Source organism: Rhinopithecus bieti, unplaced genomic scaffold (assembly GCF_001698545.2).
Source record: "Rhinopithecus bieti isolate Rb0 unplaced genomic scaffold, ASM169854v2 scaffold_8309, whole genome shotgun sequence".
Taxonomy (NCBI): domain Eukaryota; kingdom Metazoa; phylum Chordata; class Mammalia; order Primates; family Cercopithecidae; genus Rhinopithecus; species Rhinopithecus bieti.
The window spans coordinates 527,131-540,273 of record NW_016805935.1 but is presented as its reverse complement, the minus strand read 5'-3'; the positions used below and the strand labels follow the sequence as shown (position 1 = coordinate 540,273).

Below are 13,143 nucleotides of genomic sequence, written 5' to 3'. Positions count from 1 at the left end.
AAAAAAAAAATAAAAAGAGGCTTTTTTTAAAAAAAAAAAAAAAAAAAAAAAAAAAAAAAAAAAAAAAAAAAGAAAGCATGGTGGTGTGTGTCTGTAGTCCCAGCTACTTGGGAGGCTGAGGTGGAAGGATAGCTTGAGCTGAAGAGGTAGAGGTTCTGGTGAGCTATGATCCCACCACTGCACTCCAGCCTGGGTAACAAAGCAAGACCCTAGTTCAAAAAAAAAAATTTTTAATTCAAGATCTTTTGGCTTTTGTACTTAAATGGGCAATATTAGGCACAACACTTTAGAAAAGTTGACCACCCACAGTGGCTCATTTTCACGAGGGTGCCAGCTGAAATTTCACTGTATTGCTTCTTAAATTGGTATTTATTTGGCTTACAATTTTGTGACCTGAATGTATTCACTTGTAGTTCTTTGAGGCATGTTGGAATTTCTTGTGGTGTGAACATTTGAACTCAGTTTGCAAGGTGTTCATTTGCTTCAACTAGATGTTTCTTTGCAAGAGCTCTCAATTCTTTAGGCTGATGTACAGTTCATCTCTGTTTGGGGTAAACTTCTTAGTAGCAAGGACTATCTGTCTCTTCTTTTTCTCTTTTCCCTCCCCCTCTACTGTGGCAACCCACCACCTCTAAGAGATCTATACTGTAATCGTCCTTAGTAAGTTTTGACTGATATACTGTAAGAGAACATTTTCAGAAATATACTGCCATCAACAGGGATCATTTAATCAAACGTTGTAGTGTCCAGACTAATTTGTAGGTTGTTAAATGTTCTGGAGTTGAGAACAGTTGTTAGGCTAACTGGCAGGATATTCTCAGGACTTGGTTAGTGTTTTATACCTGTGTTGCAGTTACTGGCTGGAGTTTTTGTTACATTTCTTTCAGAGTCACCCAGTAAAAATGTTTAATGATAATGCTTTGCCTTACCCTTACCTAGAACAAGCTGTAGGCCAGGCACGGTTTTGCGCGCCTGTGATCCCAGCTACTCAGGAGGTGAGAGGGTCGCTTGAGTCCAGGAGTTAAAGACTGCGGTGAGCTATGATCTTGCCACTGCACCGCAGCCTGGGTGACAGAGTGAGACACTGTCTCACAACCAAAACAAATAAAAAACCCAAGTTGTTAAGGTAGGCTCAGCAATTCTTACTGTGTAAGTAGGTATTTCATCTTACCAACAGCTTCTTTAAAAGCTTTGGTAATAGTGCACACATCTCTGTGTAAGGCTGTAGTTATATCCTGCCTGTTAGTATCTTAGGTGTCTGAGATCTCATCTTACCATCACAAAGCTGGGGAAACTCGAATCTATATACTAAGGGACTAGATTTCATTTCAGAAAGCACGTGCACTAAAGCTATTTTAAATATTATTTACATAACATTCACACTGGGCTGGGCATAGTGGCTCATGCCTGTAATCCTAGTACATTGGGAGGCCAAGGCAGGTGGACCACCTGAGTTCAGGAGTTCGAGACCAGCCTGGCTAACATGGCGAAACCCCGTCTCTACTAATAATACAAAAATCAGTTGGGCATGGGTGGCGCATGCCTGTAATCCCAGGTACTTGGGAGGCTGAGGCAGGAGAATCGCTTGTACCTGGGAGATAGAGGTTGCAGTGAGACAAGATTGGGCCATTGCACTTCAGTCTGGATGACGAGCGAAACTCCGTCTCCAAAAAAATAAAAAAATAAATAAAATCACATTGCGGCCTCTCTCAGTCTGTTTATATTTAATTTTATGTACTATCCTAGCAATCTTGGTTCCCCCCTCCTCTATAAAACCAACAGGAATATAGAAACTGCACATCAGGAAGTAGGGATGGGACTTCTACAAAAGTCACAGAAAGTGGCACAGAGCCCAGGGGTCTGGGAGTGACAAAATCAGGCACAAATCTAGAGGTCTCTTGGGTATCACCGTGTTACAATCTAGTGCAAGAACTGAACATTTTGATGAAAGCCTTGAGCTGTTCTAAAAAACTTTTTTGAAGTAATTGATACCTCAGTTCTGCTTCTAGTCATACAAGTGTGTGACACTCTATAAACTTGGGGGCCAGGCCTGGTGGCTCACACCTGTAATCCCAGCACTTTGGGAGGCTGAGGTGGGTGGATTTCTTGAGCTCAGGAGTTTGAGTCCAGCCTGGGCAACATGGTGAAACCCGTCTCTAGCTGGGAATAGTGGTGGTTGCCTGTAGTCACAGCTACTTAGGAGGCTGAGGTGGGAGGATTGGTGGAGCTCAGGAAGTTGAGGCTGCAGTGAGTCAGAATGGCGCCCCTGTACTCCAGCCTGGGTGACAGAGTGAGACTCTGTCTCAGGGGGGAAAAAAAAAAAGAAAAAAAAAACACCAGAAAAAGAAACTTGGAGTCTGTGATACATGTTTTGGATGGTTGTCATCACTGGAACAGCTGTAAGGAAGTAACCTGGACTGAGATGCTGAGAATTAGTCAGACATGAAGCCAGAACCCTCTTCCAGCCCTGCTGCAAAGGAATGTAAGACAATAATGATATCACATGGCTGTGTCCATGCAGTTACAAGGTCCGGTTGAGTGGGACAGACAAGTAAGGGCTGGAGTTGATGACAGGGAGAAATTCTGGAGGCTTGCCATGGCCCAGTGATGCCGGATCATAAAGAATGGATGGGATTGGGTGGGAGAAGGTATTCCTGTGAGGGAGAGTAGGAGGTCGCAGACCCTGCAGGGTAGGAATTTACCAGAAAAAAGATTCAAAGCAGCACAGCAGAGCCTGTGAGTGAGCAGATAGTAGCTGCTCCCGTTGGAAAGGTTAAAATGTGCTAGCTTTGCCTGGCTGTGGTTGGGGAATTTATTACATAGGCAGCCAGTAGTTGTAGATATGGAGGCAGAGGGCTGACAGCATACAAGCCCATAATGGAATATTCTTATTTGGGACAGACTGTAGCCTATAGGTTACAGGTCTCTTAGTTGAGGTGAGATGTTGTAAGCATTGACTTTAAGGTGATGGCAGCAGAACCAGAAAGAGAATGGTAACTTCTGTGTGTGTGCATGTACATCTATGTGTGGGGACCTTTTTTCTGTATCTTGAGCAAAAGAGGAAACCGTTTGTCAACTAAGCAAAATTGAGACGTTTCTGAGGATATAGAACTTACATAGCTTTGTTGCCGGTTAAGATAAACTTTCTCTTCCTGAGAGAAATGGACCTTATCAAGAGATCTTTTCCCCTCTGACTTCACTTGGGAAAAGACTTTGGAAGTTTTGGGTGTTGCTGGGTGACAGAGGTTGAAAGCAAAGGAGAAGGAATTGGAGAATCTTGTTAAAGCTGGTTTTTTTTTCTGCTTTCATCCATTCCCATTACAGAAAAGATAGAAGAGATCTACAAGGCGTTTATTAAGGAATCTGGTATCCAGTTCAGCGAGCTCGAGGGACAGGTGCTTCAGTTCCATCTCAGTAACCTGGAGTATGCCTGTGGCAGCAACCTCCACCAGGTGCGGTTGAGTTTTGTGAAATGTGTGCTTTGAAAATACTTGGTTTAGGCCGGGCGTGGTGGCTCACGCCTGTAATCCCAGCACTTTGGGAGGCTGAGGTGGGCGGATCATGAGGTCAGGAGCTCGAGACCATCCTGGCCAACATGGTGAAACCCCGTCTCTACTAAAATACAAAAAGTTAGCTGGGCATGGTGGTGCACGCCTGTAGTCCCAGCTACTCGGGAGGCTGAGGCAGGGGAATTGCTTGAACCCAAGAGGCGGAGGTTGCGGTGAGCCAAGATCACGCCACTGCACTCCAGCCTGGAGTCTCAAAAATTAAAAAAAAGAAAAAAGAGAAAGTACTTGTTTGTGTGTATGTGTGTGTGTTTTGTGTGTCTAAATATTGAATTTGCGCTGGTTTGGATAAACAGGAAAGAATGGTTCTGCTTAAAAGTTTGAAAACCATGACTTCTGAGCATATTAACTCCATAGTGGTTTTGGTTGTTGTTTAAAGTTTTTTTTTTTTTTTTTTTTTTTTTTTGGAAGCAAGAGAAACTCCTATTCAGATAATGCTTGTGAAAGAAGCTCAATACATTAAAAACAAAGGAAGAGACTGGATGCAGTGGCTCACCTCTGTAATCTTAGCACTTTGAGAGGCCAAGGCATGTGGATTGGTTGAGCCTGGGAGTTTAAGACCATCTTGGACAACATGGCAAAACTCTGTCTCTTAAAAAAAAAAAAAAAAAAAAAAAAAAAAAGCTGGGCTTGGTGCAATGTGCCTGTAGTCCCAGCTACGTGGGAGGCTGAGGTGGGAGGATTGCTTGATTCCCGGAGGTCAGAGCTGCAGTTAGCTGTGATGGTGCTGCCACATTCCTGCCTGGGTGCTAGAGTGAGACCCTGTCTTGGGGGAAAAAAAAAGAAATCAATCATTCCAAAGGAAGGAGGGCTACGGGGCTGAATCAGAGCAGGGTCTCTTATATTGTTCTTATTTTTTGTAGAGATGGGGTCTTGCTATGTTACCTAGTCTGATCTTGAACTCCTGGCTTCAAATGATCCTCCTGCCTCGTCCTCCCAAAATGCTGGGATTACAGGCATGAGCCGCTGCACCAGGACTTGGTCTCTTTAACTACCCTCCTTTCCCTGACCTCTGCAGAGGGCCTTGTGTCATTTCTGTGGAACCTTGGAGTCTAAAACAAAACACTGCTCTCAAGAAGCCAACATAGAGTATCCTTGCAAGTCTGGTCTGTTTACCTTGTTAAAGTCAATTTAAGCTTGCCTGACTCATTGAACCAACTGTGAACTTAGTACTCCAGTATTCTGTATTTTGAATAGAACTCCACGGATGATTTCAGAGGCCCCTTTGGGACCTCTCCATTTCCGCTTGGTTTTGCATTGTGATTAGAATCGTGCTGTTTTCCAAAATTGTGCTGGGTGTCTACTCTGTAGAGCTTCCATGTTGAGGACAGATAGCATATTTATAAATGTTGATCAAATACAATTTTACCCTCATAGAATTCTACTTTGCCAGAGTTGTCAATACATAAAATCAGCTTCTATTGTTATCAAGGAGTGGTATCCATGCCCAAATCACATAGACCTTTTGTTCTCAAATAAACTTTCCTCCAATAAAATTACCAAGATTTCCTCCCCGCAATGGTGGTCTCTGCCTGGGCTGGTCTGCCCACCTCCTGCCCTCCTGCCTTGGTGACTGTTCCCACCTGGAGCTCCTCGTATTGGCCCTCGGGCACAGGCACAAGGATTTACACAGCTGTGTCCCCGGCCTCTCTTGTTTCCCAGGTATCCGCTCGCTCCTGGGACCACAATGAGTTCTTTGCCCAGTTTGCTGGTGACCACACTCTGCTAACTCCCGGGTACTCGGTGATAATTGAAAAACTGGCAGAAGGGCTAGACATTCGACTCAAATCTCCAGTGAGTATCAACTGCTGGGAGGCTCTGGCTCTGCCTTGTTTGGGGAGGATGTGAAGTTCTGAGCATGCGGCTCACGCAGGAGAATGGGGCTGGCTTTGGTGTGTAGCCAGGGTCTGGAAGTACTTTTGTGGCTCATTCATAGCCTGTTTAGCATTATCCATGTCAGTGAGGCAGCTGGTGCTGCTTGGAAACCGTAGTGGCCCCAGTGCATTTCTATTAAGAAGAAGTTATTCAAACTGCTCACAACCTTCCTAACCTAGTGCAGTTATTTTCACTTTAAAATTTTCCCTCCAAATCTTTGTCTCAGTGCATTTGTATTGTGTGTTATTGTAATCATGGGGGTGATAACTTATCTGTATTTCACTTCACACCATATTGTAACTACTTTCTATATTCTGACACAGTGTTTATTTTGTATATCCTGACCTAACTCCCTGAGTTCAGCTGTAACAATTGTTTAGATCTCTGAATGCCAGGAAAAGATTCCCCTTAGCCTTGGAGATGTAAATTCATGTAATATGAGAATCAGAAAGGATCCTGGATCCCGTGGTTCCATCCCTCACTTTTTTTCATAATTGCTTTTTGAGCAGGTGCAGAGTGTTGATTATTCCGGAGATGAAGTGCAGGTTACCACTACAGATGGCACAGGGTATTCTGCACAAAAGGTAAGAGCTAGGGCAGTACAGGGGTGGGTAGAAACCCTTGCTGCCAGGCGCTTGGAGGGAAGGAGAAATCTTTCCTATCAAGGAGTTTGCCTTTGGGAATCTGCCTGGAGCCTTGTTGGATTTCTGGTAAGTTATATATCTCCACTTAATAGTGTGTAGATACGCAAAGCTGATTTCATTGCTCTAACACTGTATAGACTCATGGCAGATGGAATTCTGAATCGCATTCCTTGAGGTGAGTTCTAGAGCACGTTAGTCCTGAGAGTTCAACAAGAAAAAAAATTCCTTGGTCAAATAAGTTTGGCAAGGCCAAGTAAGTTTGGGAAGTATTGTATATGAGACTCTACTTTTAGGGTTAAATAGGAGTTGTATAGAAATATATTAGAATATATTAAAGGCTCTGAGAAATATATTAAATAGAAATATATTAAATATATTAAAGGTTCCGAGAAGTCCTGCATTGAAGAAATCTATCTTACTTCATTAAAGAAATGTTTTACTATTATTTTGTGCTCTCCACATTTTTTTTTTAACCATGGAATCCTTTTTCAGATCAAGAAAGTTGTATTTTCATCTTGAAATCTTGAAACTGTCAGAAGTACTTTTATATGGCTTAAGTTTTTTGTAAGCAGCTTTAGTAGGTGAACAGTACAAGGTATTGCTGAACTGAATACCTGAAATCACACTGAGATTTATAGTGCTGGAGAATAAAGGTGCTTCCTTGGGTGAGAGGGGATTTAGTAAACCTTGAAAATTTAAGTTTAGTTATATCTTAAGTGACTATGAAAAAATATAATTGATGAACTATCACTAGTTCCTAGACTAGCTATGCTTCCTACACTTCAGCGATCTAAAACTTGTTTCATAGTCCTTGATTTTCATACAGAAATAAAGGAGTGCACATCACATGGGAAAGACAGGTCTAGGGAATGAGTTAGGGTTGGGGCAGGGGGTCCTAACATTACTCCTGCCATTAAACAACTAGGAGATTTTGGGCAGCAATCCCTGGGCTGCACTTCAGAATCACCTGGGAGGTGCTTACAAAGAAAGGTTGCAAAGCCCCACCCTGATACATTCTTGTTGAATTGGCCTCGCTTTTTGGTTTGTTTTTTTCAGAGACAGGGTCTCGGTCTGTTGCCCAGGCTGGAGTGCATTGGCACAGTCATAGCTCACGTAGCCTCGAGCACCTGGGCTCAAGGGATCCTCTCACCTGAGCCTCCCTCGAGTAGCTGGGACTACAGGCATGCACCACCATGCCCGGCTAGTCGTATTTTTAAAGCTGCTCAAGTGATTCCCGTGTGCAGCTGTGGTTAGGAACCTTGTCTGCGGTGACCTTCTTTGTAAGCTCTTAATAGGTTCTGCCTGGTGGTAAACAGTGTTTAAAAATACTACCTTTTAAAATGCAAGTCATCCGACAGTTCAGCCTCTGCTGTTCTGTGGCTCCGCTTCTTGGTGTCCAGGACAGCAAGCTGGTTATAACCCCCCTCCTTCGTTACTCTCTGCCTGACCTTGGCCAGTACTTGTGCCTTTCTGTGTTTGTGTTCCAGCCTTCTGGAGAAATTAGGGCACAGCTTCAGGCTGCACTTTGAGATGTTTAAAACAAATATTTTTATTGTAGCTAGCACACATCACAGTTTGCATTGGAAGTTTCCCCAAACTTGTAAGAGAAAAATTTTCAACCTAACGTGATAGACCAGTGAACCTCTGGCAAACTCACTCAGTCTAGGCTGCTTCCATTGACATCTCGCTTTAGTTCCTTACTAGGATGTGTTTATATCATTTGCCTATTTGTTTACCCAAGATTTATCTTTCTTTTTTTCCTACAGGGTCTTATTCTGTTGCCCAAGCTGAAGTGCAGTGGTGCAGTTTGTAGCTCACAGCAGCCTTAAATTCCTGGGCTTGAGTAGTTCTCCCACCTCAGCCTTCTGTGTAACTGGGACCACAGGCACATGTCACCACACCCAGCTAATTAAAAAAATTTTTTTTGTAGAGACAGTGTCTCCCTATGTTGTCCAGGCTGGTCTTGAACTCGTGGTCTTAAGCAATCCTCTCGCCTTGGCCTCCCAAAGTGCTGGGATTATAGGTGTGAGCCACTGCACCTGGGCTACTCAAGTTCTTATGCTTTTCAGTGCTCTTTTGTCATTAAGAAAACATCTAGATTTTTGGGCATGGTGGCTCACACCTGTAATCACAGCACTTTGGGATGCTGAGGTGAGAAGATGGCTTGAGGCCAGGAGTTTGAGACCAGCCTGGGCAACATGGTGAGACCTGGTCTCTACAAAACAAAAAGATCACCACCATGGATGTGGTGGTGCACACACCAGTGAAGCTGAGGCGAGAGGATCACTTGAGCCCAGGAGTTTGAGGCTGCTCTGAGCTGTGATCATGCCATTGTACACCAGCTGGGGCAACAGAGCAAGACCCTGTCTCTTTAAAAAAAGGGAAAAAAATCTAGATTTTATTTATTTTCTTATAGTTCTTATATATAATTTAATTGGATAGTAATTGGTTTTTTGTTGTGGTTTGCCTGATTTTTTTTTTGGTTGCATGGTAATTATCTATAAATAGATTATAAACTTCTTGATGATAGAGAACATATTTTATACTTTATGAAATTTTCATGTGGCAGAAAATAGTGACAAAATCACAGAACTCTGAGCTTCCTTTGATCCTAGAATTGACAGTTAAGCCAAATATACAACATACAACATCTTTGAAGTCTCGGGTAGATCAGGTGGTTGGTCTTCAACTCCATTCCACTCTGATCCTAGGGTGTCATCCTGTACTGCAGATATTTGAAAGTAAATATGCACTCTCTCACTCCCCTAAGCATGCAGGTTCTTTTATTTTTTTTTTTTTTTTTTTTTTTTTTTTTTTTTTTTTTTTTTGAGACGTATGTCTAGTCGAAGACTCATGTAGGCCCAGGACGTGAGAGTGCGAGTGTTCCAGCGGTATCTCAGGCTCACTGCAAGCCCGCCTACCTCGGGTTCACCCACCGAGCCATTCTCCTGCCCAGCCTCCCGAGTAAGCTGGGAACTAAACAGAGAACGCTCCGTGCACCCGCCATAACTCGCCCGGTCCTATCAGTTTCTAATGGTACTTTTAGGTATGACAGACACTAGATGGTTTCACTGTGTAGAACAAAGGATGGCGTCACCTCAGATCCCTGACCGTCCGCTGATCCGGCCCGCCTCTCGGGGCCTCCTCCCAAAGTGCTGGGATTACAGGCTTGAGCCATTGCGCCCGGCAACAGCAGGTTTCTAAACATCATCCAGCCCAGGCAATCTGATGCACTCACATGAGATTTAGAAGGTGTAGGTTGACTTTCGCTTCCCTTCTGCTGCCTCTGTTGGAGAGCACACAATGGTGGAGGTGTTTGGTTCTTCTGCAGCAGGGTTCATGAAAGTCACAGGGTTTAGTCAGTAACCACAAGTCAAGAAGGAGGCCGTAAGACATGCATTTTGCTGGTGCACATTGTTCTGTAGGTGGCATGATTCCGGAGCTGGCAGTAGTAGTAATGGCGTCCTGATTGTAGCAGCAATAATGGGGTCTGGAGCCAGAAATATCCAATTCCTAATGTTTGTGATGTTGCTTTACCACTTACAAAACATATTGATGTATCTTGTAAATTTTAAAGCATCACCCTAATTCTCAGAGGTTAGTGGGGCAGATACTACCTTCATTTTATAGATGTATGGCAGAGATGAGTAGCAGGCTTGGCCACACAGTGGAATGTATCAGGAATGATGCACAAAGCACTCCTGACTCCATAGTTAGGGCTCTTTCCTCCCCAAGTACTGCTTTTCAGGGTTGGGTTCTGCTGACTTTTTTTTTTTTTGTTTTTGAGACAGTGTCGCTGTGTCACCTAGGCCGCTCTGTCACTCAGGCTGGAGTGTAGTGGTGCGATCTTGGCTCACTGCAACCTCTGCCTCCCGGGTTCAAGCGATTCTCCCACCTCAGCCTCCCGAGTAGCTGGGATTACAGGCGCCCGCCACCACACCCAGCTAATTTTTTGTATTTTTGTAGAGATGGGGTTTCACCATGTTGGCCAGGCTGGTCTTGATCTTCTGACCTCAGGTGATCTGCCCGCCTTGGCCTCTCAAAGTGCTGGGATTACAGGCATGAACCACCGCACCTGGCTTCTGCTGACTCTTCTTATCCAAGATTATTATTAGCCATCAGGACATTTTTTGCAGATTCTTCCCTGTGGTTGGCACTTCTGCTTAGCCAGGCACTGGCACACTTGTGCAGTGAACAACCTGCACAGTTGCACATGGCAGCCCTGTTCTTGCCAGTATAACAGCATGGGTTGATACCAGTGTAGTTGTACTGTGAGGTTCTGTTGCTGTTTGTGTGTTAACTGTTCATTATTTTCCACAGGTATTAGTCACTGTGCCACTGGCTTTACTCCAGAAAGGTGCCATTCAGTTTAATCCACCGTTGTCAGAGAAGAAGATGAAGGCTATCAACAGCTTAGGCGCAGGCATCATTGAAAAGGTGAGTTAAATGACTTCATCCTCAGAAAGAGATTAATGTCACATGATAGATATTCACTTCTGATATGGAGAAGTAGGGGGTACTATCTGAATACAAATAAAATTCAAAGATTTCCTTGTCATTTGAGTAATTGTTGATGAAGAACACAAAAGAATATCAAAATGAAAGGAGCAGAGCTAGCTGAGGTCTGTGGGTTTTGACTTTAGGAGAAAGAATCTTGTTATTCAGAATTTGAATTTGGGATAAGCAATTCTTTTCTCTCTTTTTTCCCCCCTTCTGCTTGCTTTCTTGTCTGCTTTCCACTCGTTGGCCCCAGTGAGGACAGTGGTTTATTTCTCCTGCCTTTAATATCTCCTGTAGCAGAATCTGCAAGTGCTGCAGCAGATTCTGACAGACCTATGAGTGGTGAGAGTTTAACTTAGGGACATATGCCCAAGAGTGAGTCTTAGGAATGCTGGACATCTTCACACTAGCTTGTAGGTTGCCAGTGAGTTCCATTATCCATGGGAATGGAACTGAGTGGCATCAAAAGCAAGGAGCTGGGCTGGGCGCGGTGGCTCACGCCTGTAATCCCAGCACTTTGGGAGGCTGAGGAGGGTGGATCACCTGAAGTCAGGAGTTAGAGACCATCCTGACCAACATGGTGAAACCTTGTCTCTACTAAAAATACAAAATTAGCTGGGCTTGGAGGTGTGCACCTGTAGTCCCAGCTACTTGGGATGCTAAGGCAGGAGAATCACTTGAACCCGGAAGGTGGAGGCTGCAGTGAGCCAAGATTGCTCCATTGCACACCCATCTGGGCAACAAGAGCAAAACTCCGTCTCAAACCACCTCCCCCCCTCCCCAGAAAAAAGCAAAAAGCTAGGAGTTCACAAGGAGAAAAGGAGGTGAGGAAAATGGAAAGAGTGGTACTTGGGCTTGTTCTTCCGGGCAGTGTGTGTTTTAGAGCAGAGCTACAGCTCGCTGCTTAGAGATTGCCTGTGGCTTTGTGATGACAAACACCTAACCATCTTTCTTTTGCTCACTTTGCAGATTGCCTTACAATTTCCATATAGATTTTGGGACAGTAAAGTTCAAGGGGCTGACTTTTTTGGTCACGTTCCTCCCAGTGCCAGCAAACGAGGGCTTTTTGCTGTGTTCTATGACATGGATCCCCAGGTAAAAGTATTCGTGAACTGTGGTTTGAATTTCCATCTTAAAGTTTAGAACTTGACGTGATAATTACTCACCTATCGAACTCAGGAACTAACGAATATTGTGGAGACCCTTGGTCTATGTTTATATTCTGGAAGGACACTGGACTGGACATTTTCCTATAGGAAAGGAGCCCCAGTATTTGCCATGTCTTTTTTTTTTTTTTTTTGGAGACAGTCTTCCTCCGTCACCAGGCTGGAGTGCAGTGGAATGCACAATCTCGGCTCACTGTAACCTCCACCTCCTGGGTTCAAGCCTTTCTTCTGGCTCAGCCTCCCGAGTAGCTGGGATTACAGGTGCCCACCACCACACCCAGCTAATTTTTGTATTTTGAGTAGAGATCAGGTTTCACCATGTTGGCCAGGATGGTCTTCTGACTTCGTGATCTGCCAGCCTCGGCCTCCCAAAGTGCTGGGATTACAGGCGTGAGCCACCGCCCCCGGCCATGCCTTGTCTTCTTGAAGTCCTCATGTTGCTCCCTGGGACATGAATTGGATGCTTGTGGAAACTGTCATTTCAGGCTGTAGGGGAATTCCTCTTAGGTGAAGTTGGAGACAGCAGAGAAAATGAGTGGTGCTTGGAACTTCCTCTGTTAGGGCCCTCTAGGGAACTGGGAAGGGGTGTATGATTGGTGAGGGAGGGTGTGAGTGTCAACAGATGTGAGAGCTGAGGGAAGGAAGGAGAGAGGAGAATGGCATACCCAGAGCTAGACGGTGGTGGTCACTTTCCCTGCCGTCATGTCGCTGCCACGCAAAAGAATCACAGCTGTTTCTGACTTTCAATTTCAAGAAACTTTGTCTTAAAAGGTTTCACATAGGAGCTGAGGGCAGATTTTCTTTACCATTTGAGGGTTTTTTTTTTCATTGTTTTATCTGCAGATTTTCCTTCTCTATCTCTTTCTACTTCTTCTGAAGCAAGCTTTAATCAGTGAACAGCCAAGGGAACCCTAAATTTGCTATTTACATTTCTTAGTGTTTTTTTTTTTTTTTTTTTCCAGCAGGAAGCAATACATGAATGAATAATGAATAGGTGGATGAATAATGCGTGTTTGCGAGGAAAATGGACTGGCGAGTGACATAAGGATAAGGGGCAGCCAGAAGTAGTGAAATTTAACTTGTGAGAGTGGGGCTCTTGGCTGGGCACAGTGGCTCATGCCTGTAATCCCAGCACTTTGGGAGGCTGAGGCAGGCAGATCACTTGTGGTCAGGAGTTCGGGACCAGCCTGGCCAACATAGTGCAACCGCGTCTCTACTAAAAAACAACAATTAGCTGGGCATGGTGGCGGTCACCTGTAATCCCAGCACTCGGGAGGCTGAGGCGTGAGAACTGCCTGAATCTGCGAGGTTGCAGTGAACCAAGATGGCGTCACTGTACTCCAGCCTGGGTGACAGAGTAAGACTCCTCAAAAAAAAAAAAAAAAAAAAAAA

General features: G+C 44.4%; 1 protein-coding gene across 2 annotated transcripts in view; it reads left to right on the top strand.

The window, feature by feature from the left end:
- Positions 1-13,143, top strand: part of KDM1B (lysine demethylase 1B) — a 77,343-nt gene that overhangs the window by 52,711 nt on the left and 11,489 nt on the right. For both annotated transcript variants that reach the window (XM_017874257.1, XM_017874256.1), the window contains exons 15-19: positions 3,325-3,452; positions 5,229-5,360; positions 5,951-6,025; positions 10,406-10,522; positions 11,555-11,680. In XM_017874257.1, coding sequence (XP_017729746.1) covers positions 3,325-3,452; positions 5,229-5,360; positions 5,951-6,025; positions 10,406-10,522; positions 11,555-11,680 — 578 coding nt within the window. The remainder of the gene's footprint in view (positions 1-3,324; positions 3,453-5,228; positions 5,361-5,950; positions 6,026-10,405; positions 10,523-11,554; positions 11,681-13,143) is intronic.